We start from the raw sequence: 17,750 nt of genomic DNA, 5'->3' as shown, positions 1-17,750 counted from the left end.
TTGTCAACCGATTCCTACTTCCTGGGTCCAACCGAGGTGTGTACCACTGAAACCATTCCGGCGGAAGTTGGGCTCACGGCCTTGTCACAAAAGAAATGGCGAGCGGTATCGGGAGTGAGTAACATTTCCTAACTCTTTCTCGATTTTGTCCATGATATCGTCGAAAAAATGAACACTAAACGATCGCAAGACATTACAGATACATTCCTTTTGGGTAGAGTCAGTAGCGTATCTGCTTGCTTGATAAAAGTGTTGCAGTGTGTAGCTGTGTGTGTCTCATGAATGTGTTCCCCCTCACAAGAGCTAGCTAGCGCTGGTAGGCTGCTATCAAATATTAAATGTATGTTACTGGTCCACAGAGCCATAGCTTAGAAATAGTTTCCCTTCAGTTGTTTCATCTTGTACTGTGGGCTGTGTTTGTGGCCAAGTCCTTACAAAAGAGAACTATAAGCATGCTGTACAAAACTGAGTATCAACAAGCTAGCTAGCTAACCTAGGTGAATAACGTTAACACACCAACGTTAGCTTTGCTAGCCTGCACGGTTGTTTTTTAAAGGCTTAACTAGCTGGTGAACTACCTACAGCTATTTCCACCTGCTCACTCATATTGTGTACAGTTACAAATCATATCATGTGGGTTTTATGGGGACAGGGCAGTCTAATCATTTGTGACCAAAATCAGAAACCAGATAACCAAGAGCCTGTGATGCCTTAAGCCTATTATTTCTCCGTGAATGAAAGATTGATTTTTATTTTTATACCCAGTTAGCTTCATTTTATGGGTTAGTGTTTTTAGTTCTGACCCAGATATTCTGTCCTTGTTCACAGAAAATCCCCATGTCATTCCCACAGTCATCTTTACTGTCTTTCCAGTTCAGGAGAGAGAGAGAGAGAGAGAGAGAGTGTTACATACTGTTGATTAGGTTGTTCAAGACAACTGTAACAACTTAAAATGTTAAAATTGAGTGGCACTGCCCTAAACCCAGATCAGTTGACTGCAGTGAGCTGTTGATGGGCTGCATTTGAATAATTACAGTTTCCAGTCCTTCACTTGACCCCTTTACTCCCCACCACCATCTTCCACCTCTTGAAAAAAATCACACCTCATTTGAAGCACCATTGAAAACAGTGATTTCTTAGAATTGTTTTAGCACAGGGTGTAATTGGTTCTGGGACTGAGGTTTACTATTATCACGTGTGAACAGGAATTGCCCTATATCTTTAGGTTAGTGAGTAAGTGAGGGGGATACTGTCTGCTCAATGAATGTGAGGGAAAAGACTGAAATGCATTAAGTTACTTTTCTGGAATTAATTTGGTCAGTGTTTGTGCAATGAAATCAAGGTAGTTGTGCAAAGACCTTGCTGTTGTACACACCAGTCGAATATAAGCCTATGCTCAAAGTAAAGGATTTCAGTTGGCCAGTAATTTGCCTGGACAGCCAAGACTAACTGGACAAATTGTATTCTGTCTGTATATTCATTCATGTTTTTTTTCCTCTTTACAGAACACAAGATACTGAATGTGGGGCCGACGGAGCCATGGTCAGTCAGGGAGAAACTGTGCCTGGCCTCCTCTGTCATGAGGAGCGGCGACCAAAACTGGTAAAGCGGCAACCTACTCGAAAATACACTCGCCTTACATTTATCATTCATCCCATAGGGGCAACTATGCCAGAGTACTGCCCGGCATTTTTTTGCTTCTTAAGAATTGTACAACACCCTTCTGTCTCCCATTGGTTGGCCCTGTTTGAATGAATTTCTACATGGCAACACATGGATTTACTCTGATTCTTTTCTTAATGTGTGAGTCAGACCTTAATATGATAACGTCTTCTGTGTGTATTGATCCTGAGGAATCTCTCTGTCTTCCAGGGTGTCCGTAAGCAGAGCCATCAAGCCTTTCTCCGAGCCCGGTCGTCCGCCTGACTGGTTCTCACAGAAGGTGAGAGAGCAAGTGGACTCCATAATATTTTCTCTCTTTCTCTCTCGCTCACCACTTACGTCAGTTGTCCTGTTAAGCCATGCGGATTGGATGCTGTCAGTTGAGCTGATAGCTGTGACTTAATAACAAATTTTCTCTCCGTCTTCCACAGCATTGTGCCTCGCAATACTCTGAGCTGCTGGAAGCCACAGAAGCCCCTAAGTCAGTATTTCAACATACACACTTTCTTGCAACACCATAATAATGCGTTGTGTTTTTTGGTTTTTACTACGAGTGAAATGTTTTGTGAATGGATATACCACTAGACATTAAGTATGCGTGTGTCCTATGCCAGGCGTAAGCGTGGCGAGAAGGGCGAGGTGGTAGAGACCATTGAAGATGTGATCGTTCGTAGACTGACTGCTGAGAGGATAGAGGAGCTGAAGAAACTACTGCGAGACACACAAGAGAAGTACAGGTAAGCACACACCACACACACAAAGAAAGACCTTTGAGGACTGTGAGACGTGGCCTTTAACTTGCTAATGCTTTCTGTCTTCACAGGAAGTTGAAGAAGGAGGTGGATCTGATTCAGATGGGTCACATGGACTCCCAGCTGAAGGAGCTGTGGGCAGATATAACGCTGTAAGACCCTTACCTGTTTGTTTTTATGTTTGCTGTTACTAGTCATTTTATTACTGATGTATTACTGGATAGTTACTGCATGACGTACAACATTTTCTATGAAACTATAATCAAAGCAAAAAGCAGTTTTCAAATCAAAACAGCAACAAAACATCAACATACAGACAAAGCTTTTTTTCCCCACTTACTTGACAAACTTTAAGTCTGCCTCCTGGAATACATTTTATTTTCAGCAATGCCTGCCTTTCAGTTCATACATTTCCACACATTCACACCTGGAAGTCATAATTCTACCTCTCTAACATTTAGGCTGCCATCTGCTCAAATTGGCAGTTAAAAAATGTGTTCCCCCCCCCCTCCAGAAAGAAGAAGCAGGATGAGGAGGAAGCGGAGCAGAAGAGGAAAGCCACAGAGACAGCATACCAGGGTAAGTTCTGTCCACTCACTGCTCAGACCTACTGGTGAATTATTCAATATTTCCCAAGTATATCTGATGGCTTGGCGTTTGGGGATTTACTTTTATCTACATACCTTTTAACTTCTGTTTTCTTTGCCAAAATGTTGGTATGTTCCTTTTAATAATCTTTCTTTCCTTCTTTCTTTCCATCCATCCCTCCCTCTGTGCCTTCCAGCTCGTCAGGCAGTGAAAAATACTCCTAAGCGCCTGCCCAGTGTAACAGTGCGTTCTCCTCTGGGTGCCAGCCCGCCCAGCCTGGACTCCCAGGCCGACTCCACCGCCCCCACGCCGCCCATGGACACAGGGAGCACCGCTTCTGATGACACCAGCACCCACAATGTTGTAAGAACACACTTATACACACACCAGTGTTTTTGTTGTGTTCATTCATCACCAGTAGGCTACCACAACAGGAAGAATGCCACCACTGATAGACAAATGTGGTATTACAAATATATATGGTATTCTGCTTTCCCAAGCACAGATGTGCATAGGTCCACTGTTTAGAATGAATTTAATTGTTATGAAGTATTTAAATAAGGACAGCTTTAGCAGCAAACATCAGAACCAAAACTGGGACCAAATTGGGGGCAGAAATTACTTGAAAATTACCCAAATTACCAAAAAATACCAAAATTACCCCAAACCAACACTGCTACAAAGTGCCACATGTGTTAACAGACACACACTCTACAGTGGGCGTGGGGGCAATTACATATAATTTAATCTCAAGGTATTCAGTCAACTTAAACTCCTTTAGTGTAGTCATTTATATACTAGTCTGAGATCAAAATCAACTGTGACTCGACTGTGACCTCCATAAATGTGTCTTATTGTCAACTTCATCTTTGTCTCATTGTGAGTGAATGTAAAAATGTGATCGTACACTAAGGTGTTTTTGGGAACCCCAGCTCCTGTTTGAAAGAATTGTTTCAGGAATTGCATCTCTCTCTGCCAACCAGTGTCTTTCTGTCTTTGCCTCCTCTGCCAGGCCCAGGGGGTCGGAGTGTTCCTTCCTGCGGCGGACCCTCCGGGTGCAGGGCCCAAAGACGGAGGCCTGGCCGCTCTAGTAGATGACTCCCCGCAGAAGAGGCTCATCAGCCAGAAGGCCACGCCGCCGCCCTCCCCTCTCCTGTCAGAACTGCTGAAAAAAGTCAACGTCATCTCCGCCAGCCCCCGACTGGTGAGGAGGCAACTTAGTCTGGATTTAAACATTCAACACTACAAGAATACCAGGAATACAAGATATGAAATATTATTTGAGAAGTCTGTATTTAGTCTGTCTGTGAACATTTCAAATTAAAATAACAGGTTTTAGTCACTTTTGTTTTAAAAGCAGTAATGATTCAGAGGCAGCAGATCATTGTGCAATATTGTAACTGAATATTGCTGACCTTTCACCGCCCATAGCATTATTGCGCAACAACCCATTACCCACAAAATCTACTATTGCTTGCTCATTTCCTGTATTTATTTATGTCAGGTAGCGGAGGGAGACTCTACCGCAAGCCTCACCAACGGAGTTCAGACTGCCACCACAGCTGCTGCCTTACCAACAGGCCATGAGGTCACCACGGGTAAATATACTTACCATACTTGGACACACGCACACACCCTCACTGCTTGCTAGTACTGGCTATCACTAACCTGACTCAAAGGATGTTTGTCTCTAAATCCAAATGTGTAACCAAAAGTTAGATTGTGCACTTCCCTTCCCAACTTGGATCTTGCCCTGTACTGTTCATCTATGTTTCTTTGTGTAGAGAAGAAGATTCTGTTTTACAACTGAATAATTACTTACGATTGTGGAGAAACACTGCAAGTGTGTGTGCGTCGTTTTGCTTGTGTGCTTGTATTCTTATTTATCCTTGTGTGTGTTTTCAGAGGGCGAAGCGGAGGCTGCGGTGAAGGTGGAGCTCGCTGAGGAGACGGGATTAGTAGAAGAGGACCTGGTGGCCGTGTCTTACATGGGAGACGAGTTGGACCTGGAGACTGTGGGAGACATCATTGCCATCATAGAGGAAAAGGTACGCACTGTGTGTGTGTGTATGAAAGGATCCATATTGGTTAGTCGATAAATCACTCCATCAAAAAGAGTCGAGCAGGAAACCCAAATGTGTTGAGGATGAGCAGTGGAGACTTCCATGCCATTTATATTAATTGGTTGGTATTTTACTGTGTGTACATCTAGATGAGCATGTGGCTGATTTGTGATGCAACTCAGGTCCACATTATCAACCTGGAGTAATACAGGGAAAAATACATTTTTAATCCTCCAAATACATAATTTTTCTATCTGCCAGAAGAAGTGCACCATTAAAGCGCATTTAGGTACCAGGCTCCTTGTGGCGTACCAATGCAGAATAGAAATTTCTATTGCTTATTGCAACGATGCTCATTTTGTTTCATTTTTGTCCACAAATGAAACACTGCTTGTTGTCTCTGCTTAAATAGGTGAGCATGAGCTTTATTTAATCAATCTTTCAAGCCCATTGCTTATCATGTGATATGGTGTATGTGCTCTGAGTGCACCCTGTGTCAAAATGTCTGACCTGTTAGGGCAGTAGGTCAAGCTGTAGTTGATGAGTTTGCACATTGATGAAACTGGTGTGTGTATGTGTGTGTGTGCATGTGTGGGAGTGTGGCCACTTTTCTGCACATCATAATCAATCTGTCTCGCTCCCTATCTTTCTCCTTTTTGCTTGTCCCTATCTTTCTCTCTCTCTCCCCTCCAGGTGGATGACTCAGTGGAGGCCTTGGATGCGGCGGCGGTGGAAGCGGCCCTCTCTCTGTGCGAGGAGGCCGTCTCAGGAGGCCACCCTCTCCCGGGCCCCTGGGAGACCCAGGAGCTGAAGGCCTCGGAGCCCGGGCTCGCGGTCCAAGACCCCGACCCCACGCAGGAGTCTCAGGACGTGGCCGCGACGCCGGCCCCCGCCCCTGCCGGCCTGGAGACCCAGAATCAACCGGAGACAAAGCGAGAAGAACAACTCAAGGGGAACTGCGAGGGACCCGAGGTGACGAGCAGTGATGTCACTTCCTCTGTCGCCTCTGACGACGGCGCGACAGGAAGTGAAGTCGCAGAAGAGGGGGCGGTGGGGAAGGAAGGCACCGAAGCAACGGTGAAGAGTGAAGGGGAGGAATGGAGCCAGCCTGAACCCAACCCACCTTGCCTAGGTGGGTGGCGCGCACACACACACACACACACACACACACACACAGAAATCATGCTTGTGTGTTTTCTGATAGCCTTCTCATTTTTGTCCCACAGACTCAGAGGACAGCTCTGTGTCAGGGAAAGAATCCAAGGTAACTCAAATATTCCTGCACACACACACACACACACACACAGTATGTAGTATTTTAGTTCACTTTGCTTAATATGTGTGTGTGTTCTTGCTTCCAGGAGGTGAAGGAGGAGGAGGCAGGGAGCGAGGGCGACCCAGAAGAAGGGATGGAGATTAAGGAGGAGTGCGGCGAGGGGGAGGGTCCCTACCTGTCAGAGGTGGAGCGGGTAGCCAGCGAGAGCGAAGACGGCTACGGCCCCGCCTCCCAGCGCTACACAGCCGATTCGCTGGCCAGCAGCCCCGCCTCTTCCTCTCAGTTGTGAGTGTCCAGTTGTGTTTCTGGTTGATGCTTTGATAACGATTATGTTAAAAAGTACCCAAATAAGAGATGTTTAAATACTGCAACATTTACCGGATACTAGATAGTGGGAACAGGACAGGGCCAAGTACTGAAATGACCTCAGTCCTCACTGCAACAAAACGTTCTGGGAGAAAGGCTGCTTTAAATCTAGATAAAGCTTAGTTGGCATTAGTCAGGGATATTTGGGTCGTGACCTCTGAATCAGATTTGGACTCCATTTCTCTGAGTTAAGCAGTCTTTGGCTGCTGACTGACTACTATGTATTTCTGTCTCTGCCTGTCTCTCTGCCACCCGTGGTTTCCCTCTCTCCTGCTTCCCCTTTTCATATAATCTGCTCCGCGAACTCTCCTCTTCATGGTTCTGTCCCACTTTTTCCTCTCCATCTCCCCCCTCCGTCCTCGCCTGCTCTCTCCACCCTCCCTCACCCTCTGTCTGGGTTAGCTCTACATGTGGTGAGGACCAGGAGGCCGTGCAGGCCCAGAAGATCTGGAAGAAAGCCATCATGCTGGTGTGGAGAGCCGCAGCCAACCACAGGTGAGCTCTTTGGCGTGCCTCAACCCCAGTAGCCAACCAGACTTCTCATTGGAAAACACTTGAATACACCACCTCACATCAGTCTCAATTTTAATGCTTTTTAATGCCTCCATTTTAATGTCATAAAACAACCAGCTTGATAGACAACTGGTGTTTGTCATAAAATTGCAGGTGATTTTTCATCATCATCAGTGTCACTGGCAATTTGCCATATTAGTAGAAAATGCATGCCACATTATGATAATACTGTGAACAGGTGCAGGAGTCAATTAGATTTGAAGATTTTAGTTGATGCTCTTGCCCAGAACTACTTCCATGAGATGCAAACAGTATAAGAGGCAAGCATTATATCACTATCATGGCAAGGAGTCAAGCAATGAAGAACTGAGGGACAAGAGTGTAGAAATTGATGAAGTCTAATTAGGGCTAAATCTGGCCAAAAACCGCAGTTCTCCTCCTTCTTAACAACATTCTTTCAACAATTTTTGCGGAGCTTTTCTGTGATAACTCTGACCAAAAATCCTTGGAGTTTGAGCAACATTTGTAGTGCCGTTTGAGACATTTTCTGCAGTATGTGGCAAAAGTGTGAGGTCTGGCAAAACGTTGTCAAAGAACACGGTTTCCACTGGTCATGGAATTGGTCTGGAATATCATGGGATCTTAAGAGGTGAATCCCAGACAGGGAAACTCAGGGAATTTTATATATTGTTTGGGGAAGTCAGGGAATATCAGGGAATTTTACAAAACAGACTGTTCACCCCTTTAGAGAAATAACATGAATACACCAGGAAGGAATAAAACCTTTAGGTCATGGAAGGAGCTCACAGTTATGGAAAGTCATGGAAAAGTTGTGAAATGGAGGTGCTGTTAATTGGGAATGAGTGTTTTACTGTTGCTGCTGTCCTGTGTGTCTCAGGTATGCCAGTGTCTTCCTGCAGCCTGTGTCAGATGACATCGCCCCCGGTTACCACAGCATCGTACACAGGTCTGAACTCACACACACACACACTCTTTATTTGAAACGCATACATACTTGAATGTTTTTAGTCAAGTCATACTCGCATGCAAACTCTCACACACACTCTGCACACACACATTCTCTCAGCACTCCATTCCTACACATACTGTAGGGTAGTTTCACACTGCCGAGGCAAACAAATCAGATTTAAAAGCAGTGTAGGTTATTCATTGTAGGAGAAAGCTTGCTGTACACACACTCTAATACCCCTGCCCCTCCTCCACCCCACCCCAGACCCATGGACCTGTCGGCCATCAAGAAGAACATCGAGTCGGGCGTGATCCGCACGACGGCCGAGTTCCAGCGCGACATCATGCTGATGTTTCAGAACGCCGTCATGTACAACTCGTCGGACCACGACGTCTACCACATGGCGCTGGAGATGCAGCGCGACGTCCTGGAGCACGTGCAGCAGTTCCTGGCCACCCAGCTCATCATGCAGACCTCGGAGAGCGCCATCTCCACCAAGAGCCTCCGCGGCAGGGAGGGCAGCCGCAAGCCGGGAGAGCCGGCCGAGAAGGTGGGTGGGTGGGCTGGCTGGGTGGGCGGGGGTGATGTCAGGCTTCCCTATGTAGCTCTGGAAAGTCCACGAAATTATGGAAAATGAATTTGATTATTTACAGGTGGGGAAAGCTTTCGGAAATGGACAAATATGCGGAAAAGCACGCGGATAAAACCTGTTGTTCGACATGTCCCTACACGTTCTATGTAGTTGTCTGTCGTTTACTGTCATTTCGCGCACTGGAGCATTTATTATGGTGAAGAATAATGTTCCGCTGTAGAGCTTGATGGCAGTCGTGTTGTCCAACTACCGTCAGCAGACATCATATTAAACACCCTCCAAAATCTTCATATCCAGTCAAGAAAGGAAGGTCTGGGAAAACTTCAGAACATGGGCCAGACATCTGTGCGAAAATGCATATGTATGTGTAAAGGGGAAACCCTGAAACAGACTTCTTATAACCAGAATGTTACTTCAATAATCTTGGGCGGTTCAGCCATGATTTATGAACAGGAACACATTTCTGTGAAAGCTAAACAACAAAGTCAAGATTATATCAACAAAGTCAAGATTATATCTACAAAGTCAGGCTCCCGTTCATTGTCAATAGAGGGAATCCTGGCTATATCGCTTGTTGACATCACAGATTATATGCTTCATACTAAGACAGTATTGGCCGCCACTGTTCATTACTGAGTGAAGTAAATGATATTGACAAAAAACGGTAGTTGTGGTGTTGGTGTTTTTCATTCTGTATGGGACAGACTTGATCATGTGTTTAAATCTAGACCGAACTGCATCAGGTCAAAGGAGTAACAGTTTTCCAGTCTGTTTTCCAGTGGATTTTCCCTTAAAAGGAATCCACCAAGTTTTTGGGAGATCGGCCTCTTGGTCAGCTTAGCCATTAAGTACGTAAGTCATTAAGTAAGAAAATCATCCATGTGTGCCCGGTAGATCATTGGCTCTGGTGCTCCATGCTAACTCAAAAGTAAGAAAATGAGAACTTGTAGCAGCTCTAAAGCTAAAGGGTAAATAATCTTAAATATGTGTCCAAGTCTGGCATTTTTGTGTAGGAGATTGATAGAATTTATACAAAATATGATACAACAATAACATACTTATTGAACTACCTGGGACTACTTTACCTGATGCCATAGGAACTGAAGGTGGTGGGTGATGGGAGACTGTATAACTAAAAATCATTGCGCAGCAGATTAATACATGGTTGGTCACCTAAAATAGTATACCTCAGCTAAATATTACATCAGCTAAATTTGAGTGAGTGGTATTTAATTTTGAAATTATTCATTATTAAATGTTAATATTTATGCATCTACTATATAATAAAACTCTTCTGTATAATGCTAGTGTCCTGCTATCACTCATCATAGTGTATGCAAAGTGTTAGCATGTAGCACTGGATCCAATGATCTACCAGGGACACATGGATGATTTTGGTGTTTATGTTCTCATCACTTAACAGGTAAATTGATCAATGGGCCAATCTCCCAAAAACTTGCTTAATTCCTGTAAAAGTATGTAGATAAAACCCAATTATTTATTTACACACATGCTCACACACACACACATACACGTGATTTCACAAACGCATAGATGCTGTTTAACACATGAACACACTCCAAACACACCCACATTTGTGCAGCTGTCCCCAGATCTGCTCTTCTCTCGGCCCGCTATAATGTGCTACTAATCAGTGGAATAACTCCTGATCTTGACTTCCCAGCCGAGTCATCTCCTGCATGCCAGCTACGTCTCTCCTCTCACTAACTACTGCCTGTCTGTCTGACTTTGTGTCTGTCTGTCTGTCTGCATCTATCTGTAACTGACCTTACTGTCTGTCTGTCTCTGTCCGTCTGTCTTTCTGTCTCTCTCTGCATATATCTACAACTGATCTTCTGTCTGACTTCTGTCTAGTTTCCTCTGAATGGATTGTTATCTGTCTTGACTTCCTGTTTGTCTCTGTGTGCATTTATTTGGCTTACTGTGTATTACTCTCCCGTAACTGTCTGGATGTGCGAGTCTGAATGTGTGTATAGCAGGGTTCCCACTGGTCATGCAGTTCCTGGAATATCATGGCATTTTGAGAGGTGTATTCCAGACATGGAAAGTCAAGGATTTCGAAAAATTCTCTGGGAAAGTCATTCAATATCGGGGAGTTTTACAAATGGGTCACTTTACAGGAATATACCAGAATGTATCTGACAACTTGTTTCACGCATTTACAGTTTTTTATCGATTTTCAGCTGTTTACTCCACAGCAAGCTCAACTGTAGTGGAAACCAGACAGTTCACTCCTTTAGAACTTCACTGAGCTGAAAAACAACATTCACAAACCAGGAAGAAATAACATTTTCAGGTCATGGAAGCGCTCGGGCTTCTGCAAAGTCATGGAAAAGTCGTGGAATTTTACATCAGGGCCGTGGTGGGCACCCTGGTATAGTTGTCTTTCTGTCTTTGTGTGTGTCTGTGAGCGTGCCTACCTGCTTGTGTATGTGCCTGTTTGTGTGTGTTGCCTTGTTTGTCTTTGTGTGCATTTATCTGCCTCTGTGTGTCTGTCTGTGTATATTAATCTCTCTTGACTGTCCGCATACGGGAGTCTGAGTGTGTGTATAATGTTTTGTAATCCGTCTTTCTGACTTTGTGTGTGTGTACGCGTGCATGTGTGTGTATGTGACGTGCAGAGGTCAAGTGGGTGCTCGTTCCTCTGCGTGCTCTCGTGTGTGACGCAGACATGTATGAAACTTGCTTGCTCACGCACATGTGTGTGTGTGTTTTCTCTCTATTTTCTCACTCTAATGTTTGTCCTCCTACAGGACAGTGTCCCAATGGCCTCTCCTGCTTTCCTTCTCTCTCTTTTTGTAAGTATTCAGGTTCTCCCTCAGATTTCACCAGAACCCAGGCCACGCTCCGCACACTCTTGTCTCAACACACACACACACACACACACAATGTAAACACACTGACAGTACATCCATCTCTGTCTCATCTTTTTCTCTTTCTCTCTCAATTCAAATATGCTTTATTGGCATGACGGCAAAGAAACCTGTTGCCAAAGCAAAATTAGTATAGATTGAGGTAATATTAAAAACATTAACAAGTGACTAGTATTATCAGTGCTATCAGTAGCAGTATAACAAAAACATTCAATAACAATTCCAGTTCCATTCAAGCAATTATAATCTCCTCTGTTAGGGCTGGGTATTGTTTGAAAATTTTCAGTACGGGTACCGATACCAGTACTGTGAATTTAATATTGGTACCAAAAGGGTGCTTTTTCTAAACCTATGTTGAATCAAATCTGATGTAATAAAAAAATAAATAATAGCAAAAGCCAATTTCTGTCTTATAATTGCTGTTGTTTATTAGTCTTCTTCACTTTAAACAGTATAAAAGAATTGCAGTTCACACTTTGGTTTAATCAAAACTATCAGATTCAAGACCTTATTACAACTGTTAACACAACAATACTTCACATTTAGAACTATTTCAAGAACATCAAGTGCAAGTTAATTTTCTATGCATTTATGTAAAATTCAGTTTAACGTGGTTTTAAAAAAAATTGTCACCATTTTTTTTCTTGCAGTTAAACAAGGTACAGCTCTCTTGCCTCAAGTTTACATTGTACACTATTAAGTGTTTCATTCAGTTTGGTGTTGCTAGACATATTGCTGCAATAGTGTACTTACTCTGAGAAAACCGAGAGACGAAGGTGTAGTGATGCCTGGACAAGTTTGTTTTTCCTGCCTGTGACAAGTAGCTAGCGAACCAATCAGCAGTCACTTGAAGCTGTGGAACAGGTGTGGTGATTGGATAAAAGACAAAGTAAGATTAACCATTAAAGAACCAAACTTTGGCACTGAATATTTTAACATATTTCTCTCTCTCTCGCTCTCGCTCTCTCTATTATTCTCACACACACACTTGTGAACACACTGCCCGTATCACCCTCATAAACCTTCTTCAGTTCTGTATACTCACTCGGACACCACATTCTCACCATACACACGCAAAGACAGACTCCAGTAACCTTCCATCACCCAAGCTTCAGTCGACCTTCGGTTAATGACCCCATGCTGGTTTCCCGTGTTTTTCTGTTTTCGTGCGATTGTTCGTGCAAGGTCGTTCTTTCTCTGCATGTTTTTGGCAGTCTAATTTCTTTTCTCTCTTTTTATTTATCCTTCCTTTTCGATCATCATCGTTTTTATTTCCGTTCTTCATTTGGGGAGGAAGCCTTCCGAGGTGGACTGTGCTGTGTTTTTGTGCGGGGCTCGATCGCATGGGGAGGCCCGCCACTGGGCCTTCCTTCACGCTGTCCAACTGACCTTTGACCTTTCCCCCCTGATGTCAACCCGCTCTCTCTTTCTCCCTCCTTCTCTCTGTCTCTCTGCTACAGGACGGAGGCACCAGGGGTCGCCGCAGCGCCATGGAAGCCGACCTCAAGATGAAGAAATAGAGATTTCAAAGAGCAAGACGCTTTGAGAGAGAAAATTACTCTCTGGGATCAGAGAATGTGGAGTCGATTATTTACTGGTCACTTTGGTTGTTTTCTGAAGGGAACTGTGCACTCTCTGTCTGCCCGGTGTGTGTGTGTGTGTGTGTGTGTATACACGCATATTCATTCGTGTGTTGGGGTAAACGAGGGTGCGTGCAGATGTGTGTGTGTCCGTGTCCGAGAGAGCTGCATCGAGCTTCCTCTTCTTCCGTTCATCTGATTGGTTAATGTGCACCGCCATTGGATTCCACTCCAGGCAAAACAAGCCAGCACACCACTTTTCCCAAGCGTCATTTCACTAGCGAAAAGTAGTTTGTTGTTTGTCATTTCCCTCTGATGAGAAGGTACAACGAAGAATTGAGTGGAAAGAGAGAGGGGGAGAACATTTTCACCAGCAGAAGTTTGTTTGGGACGAGGTGCAGAGAAAGAGGGCAGGGGGAGTAGTGTTTGTCAGATTTGATCCTGTTCTGGTGTGTTTTGGAAAGAGGCCAAGTTCCTGGGACCCACGTTACGTTGAAGTAGGGATGCATTGGTACTGATATCGCAGACTGGGCCAACACCAGGCTGAAATAGGGTATCAGAATTTCACCTATACTAAAATCTGATCAAGAGCCATGTGCAACGTGTCAGAAATCAAAGCGAAGCAGCTTGATTTTTCTGCTTTTTCTCAAATGGAAGGATGTCCCTTAATAGAGAATAATTGATTATTATATCTTAATAATTTTGTCCATTTATTCCAAACCAGTGGTCTAAGTCTGTACTGTTCAGTAATGGATCAGAATGATACTTGGTATTGGCCAGTACTTAGTATGTGGAGTTGGTATTGACATTGAAATAGAATCAACGCGTCCCTCGTTATCATGTAGGATGTAGCCAGGCTCTGCTATGGAAATAGGCAGCGTAAGAATCATGTTTGTGTAGTGCGCGTTAGATGGGAGTACAAAAAGAAGTTTTGTACCTGCGTGATGGACCATGTGTAAAGTTTTGTGTTTGGGTAGCCGATACATGTATCATGTGTTCTGTTGTACATTTGTTTAATAAAAGATTATTATTTGATCTTATCTGTCTGATCTTAATTGCTGTGGAGTTTTTCAGTTAGATGTCTCGGATCACAGCATGGTCATTCACCTTAGCATTTACTGTGGTTTCACTTTGGTAGAATGTTTTCCTTTAGCATGCACTCCAACAGCTGCCCTAGGATTGCTGTCACCACCTGCATTCAGTGTTTTCCCCACAAATTGCAAACCGGCATATTGACAAGTGATCTGAGACACGGAACCAACTTACATGATACTTTTCCTTGTTTGTAAACAACTTATAAGTATGATGTTTCACTCAGATTTTCAAAATGTGTGCAAGAAAGTAGCAATGACCAATTTTGATGGCTGACTATTCTATATTTCTTCTATACTACTAAAGAGATAAGTGAATTATACAAGTACACACCAAGTGCAAGGACAGGACAGAAGAGAAAATTTATGTGCAAAAAGTTTATTTTACAATCTATAAATAAAAGTACAGCGCACCACAGACAGACAGGAGTGAGACCAGCTTACTCCTGGAAGAAGTTTCCATTGTTTACTTTCAACAATCCATTTGTGCAAAATACTGTAGTCATATTAGTTACAGTGTATAAGACAACAATCAGTTTTGACCTCCTGCTCCAAGTTAGTCTTATTCATACAAGAAATAAGGAACCACACGCTTCCTTAGAGCTTAATATAAAATTGGCAAACTCCAGTGTTTTTCAGTGCGTGCCAGGCAAACTTTTGTGCATGCAGCCTGACATTTAAGAGTTCAGGTGAGAAAAAAAAAAGCATACCAAGGAAAACCAAAGGGCTTCATGAGGAATGTGGAGAAATTGAGCCCTTGGAGAGTTAGACTATCTTAACTTCACCCCTAGTTGAAGTCATGAATGACGGGGCTGGCGGAGGAGTACAGTTTCCTCTTCACCAGCCGGTACTCGGGTCTCAGTTTCAACACCTTGTCGGTAACGAAGATGTGCTTGAGCGGCGGCCAGCCGTCGTCGTCCGCCTTGAAGACCACGGACAGCTCGAAGGTCGGGGTGACACTCGGGTCGGGAGAGATGCTCCCCAGAGACTTCAGCCCGTCTTTACTCTGCAGATACACCTTGATGGAGGCGCCCCGCAGCCCGCACGGCTCGTCGGCCGAGGAGCGCACCACGTCCCGGCCGACTCTGGCGGACATGTGGCGGGGCAGCAGCAGCACCTGGCAGCGGAGGGGCGACGCCTTGGCCTCTGAGAGACAGCGCTCTATCTGCCGGGTCATGTCCTGCTGGAGGAGCCTCTCTTCATACTCCAAGCCAGTGTCCAAGTCGGCCCCTGTTGCGAGGAACCAAGAGCATCGTCAGGATAATTGCATCTCATTGCATCAGATTTGTAGCGTCTATAGGCTACATTGTTCCATCCATTGCAGGGATGTAGCCTGGTGGAGGGTAAACCCACCTTTTTAATGTTGAAATGAATATTTCTGACATTAATTCATACAACATAGTCAGTAAATATATAAAAAAACAAAAAACAAAATTCCTTTCATACTACACCACTACATCACTGTATGCAACAATAAATGCCTATTTATTTGACCCTCGACCTACCGTTATACTTTAGTCATTATTTGCTTACATAGTGCGATATAGCATGTTTTGCAATAAAGGCAAAGAAATCCGAGTCATCAGAATAAAGTTTTGTATCAGCAGCCGTGACAGAGGAAACAGGTTGAGGCACTCAGCTGATTCAAGCTGCGGGTCAGTTTCATCAGAAACATTATTGCCTTCAGAAGCGATTATATTACAAAGCAGGACCTGCACTGTATTTGACTTTTCAAATGCCCCGTCCGCCGAGCAATATAGTCCTAGCGATGGTGATTTTCGGTTAGTGCAGTAATATTTAAATTAACTGTAACGCGGTTACAGGTGTGTTTTTCTGGCATTTTACATGCTTCTAACGAATCATAACAGAGGTCAGAGGACCAAAATGTATACGTTTTAAAGATATGACTTTTGAGTCTGTTCTGGTCTGTTAAAAAAAACAAAAAACTTTACAACTTTACAAACAACTTACTCGACGAGCTCTTCTCCATGTCATCGCAGCTGTCGACGCTCCCCCGCCGGCCAGAGCTTGTCTTTTGTCCCGGCGAAGTGAGCTGGAAGAAGTACTTTCCTATCATCTCGACGACGCTTTCTTCCTCCGACAAGACGGGCATTCCGTGTCCGAAGAGCAGAGCCGTTGTATAGACCATCCTGATTCTGTTGTGAGTAGCTCCAGTCTCTCTCCCTCGCGTTTAGTCTGTATCTTATCCATGTAGAAAGTCGGGTGAGTGAGCTGCGAGCTGAGCGGGGCGCTTTTATACCGGCTGCCGGTTGCATCAGCTGAGCTCGCTCACGTGTGGGCGGGCCTCTCTCTCTCCGGGTGAGTCAGGTTCTGTGGCTCACGCAACATGTCCGGGCATTGCAGGCAGGGAGAAGACTGGAGCTGAGGCCCGTCACGTAGAGCCGGCAGGTCGGTTCTGGGGCTGGAAGAGAAGTGGAATATGGCCTATTACTATTATTATTTTTTAATATTTTTAGACTACTTTTTTCTTTTTTTTTTATTGTGTTTTAATATATGGCCTACAGGAGCAACCCAGCAAGTTCAATGCATTGTATGAGCAAAGTTACTGGGCCAACAAAACAAGTAGTAGTAGTAGTGCTACTGCTATTACTAGGCTACTACTAATAATAATAATTTATATGAATATTAATTTCAATGCAGAACATAGGAGAAGGGGAATATAGCCGAATATAGTCATAGAACAATAGGAGCAGCAAACTTAGGAACTACACTTTAAGATTAAAGTGTAGAAACATCAAAGTGTCCGAGTGCTAAAGTGCTGAGGTGCTAAGTCTATGCTCCCCCCCCCCACCCCCTCCCCGCAGTCAGGTGGGACAGTTCAGGAGACGAACAGGCAGCGGGTCGAATAGACCTTGAAAGGGGTGAGAGGAGTCCTTCATGATGCTGCAGGCTTTTCTTTTACACCTTTCTGTGTAAATGTCCTTGATGGCAGGGAAACTGGTCCCAGTGATGTGCTGGGCCGTCTTCACAACCCGCTGCAGGGCCTTCCTGTCTGCAGCTGAACAGTTCTCATGCCAAACAGTGATGCAGCAAGTCAGTATGGACTCTATGGTACATCTGTAGACCCTGGAGAGGATGGATGTGCACAGACCAGCTCTCTTTAGCCTCCTTAGGAAGTACAGGCGTTGTTGAGCCTTCTTCACTAAGGAGGAGGTGTTCTGGCTCCAAGAGAGATTGTCTGTGATGTGCACCCCCAAGAACTTAAAACTGTGTACTATCTCCACAGTCTTACCATCGACCTGTAGGGGGGGGGGGGGGGTGAGTTGCTCCTGCCCTCCTGAAGTCGACAATCATCTCCTTCGTCTTGTCGACATTCAGAGAGAGGTTGTTGTCTCTGCACCAGATCTCAAACTGTCTCATTCGTCGTTGTTGGTGATGAGCC

General features: G+C 44.4%; 2 protein-coding genes across 2 annotated transcripts; one reads left to right on the top strand and one right to left on the bottom strand.

Annotated features, from left to right (window-relative positions):
* Positions 1 to 71: 71 nt before the first annotated feature.
* On the top strand, positions 72 to 14,296 carry brd8b (bromodomain containing 8b). The gene is made up of 18 exons (XM_078289221.1): positions 72 to 114; positions 1,506 to 1,602; positions 1,873 to 1,942; positions 2,094 to 2,143; positions 2,277 to 2,399; positions 2,486 to 2,566; positions 2,929 to 2,993; positions 3,199 to 3,365; positions 4,015 to 4,206; positions 4,507 to 4,600; positions 4,908 to 5,050; positions 5,759 to 6,197; positions 6,292 to 6,329; positions 6,427 to 6,626; positions 7,110 to 7,202; positions 8,119 to 8,187; positions 8,455 to 8,740; positions 13,137 to 14,296. Exons 1-18 carry the CDS (start codon positions 96 to 98, stop codon positions 13,194 to 13,196), a joined length of 2,286 nt encoding a protein of 761 aa, XP_078145347.1. The 5' UTR covers positions 72 to 95; the 3' UTR covers positions 13,197 to 14,296.
* A 409-nt stretch (positions 14,297 to 14,705) lies between these two features.
* LOC139933148 (DNA damage-inducible transcript 4-like protein) lies at positions 14,706 to 16,586 on the bottom strand. Its single transcript, XM_071927190.2, has 2 exons — positions 16,319 to 16,586; positions 14,706 to 15,577 (listed from the first exon to the last, which is right to left on the bottom strand). Exons 1-2 carry the CDS (start codon positions 16,494 to 16,496, stop codon positions 15,135 to 15,137), a joined length of 621 nt encoding a protein of 206 aa, XP_071783291.1. The 5' UTR covers positions 16,497 to 16,586; the 3' UTR covers positions 14,706 to 15,134.
* Positions 16,587 to 17,750: the final 1,164 nt, after the last annotated feature.

Source organism: Centroberyx gerrardi, chromosome 16 (genome assembly GCF_048128805.1).
Source record: "Centroberyx gerrardi isolate f3 chromosome 16, fCenGer3.hap1.cur.20231027, whole genome shotgun sequence".
NCBI lineage: Eukaryota > Metazoa > Chordata > Actinopteri > Beryciformes > Berycidae > Centroberyx > Centroberyx gerrardi.
Note: the sequence above shows the minus strand (reverse complement) of the source record. Positions and strands in the feature narration are given on the sequence as shown.

Excerpts from the sequence above, each read along its gene's own strand:
- brd8b (XM_078289221.1), top strand. Across the intron at positions 6,627-7,109 it reads CCCGCCTCTTCCTCTCAGTT|CTCTACATGTGGTGAGGACC; the intron begins GTGAGTGTCCAG and ends TGTCTGGGTTAG. Across the intron at positions 8,741-13,136 it reads CGGGAGAGCCGGCCGAGAAG|GACGGAGGCACCAGGGGTCG; the intron begins GTGGGTGGGTGG and ends TCTCTGCTACAG.
- LOC139933148 (XM_071927190.2), bottom strand. The coding sequence starts at position 16,496 with ATGGTCTATACAACGGCTCTGCTCTTCGGACACGGAATGCCCGTCTTG. Across the intron at positions 15,578-16,318 it reads CATGGAGAAGAGCTCGTCGA|GGGCCGACTTGGACACTGGC; the intron begins GTAAGTTGTTTG and ends TCCTCGCAACAG.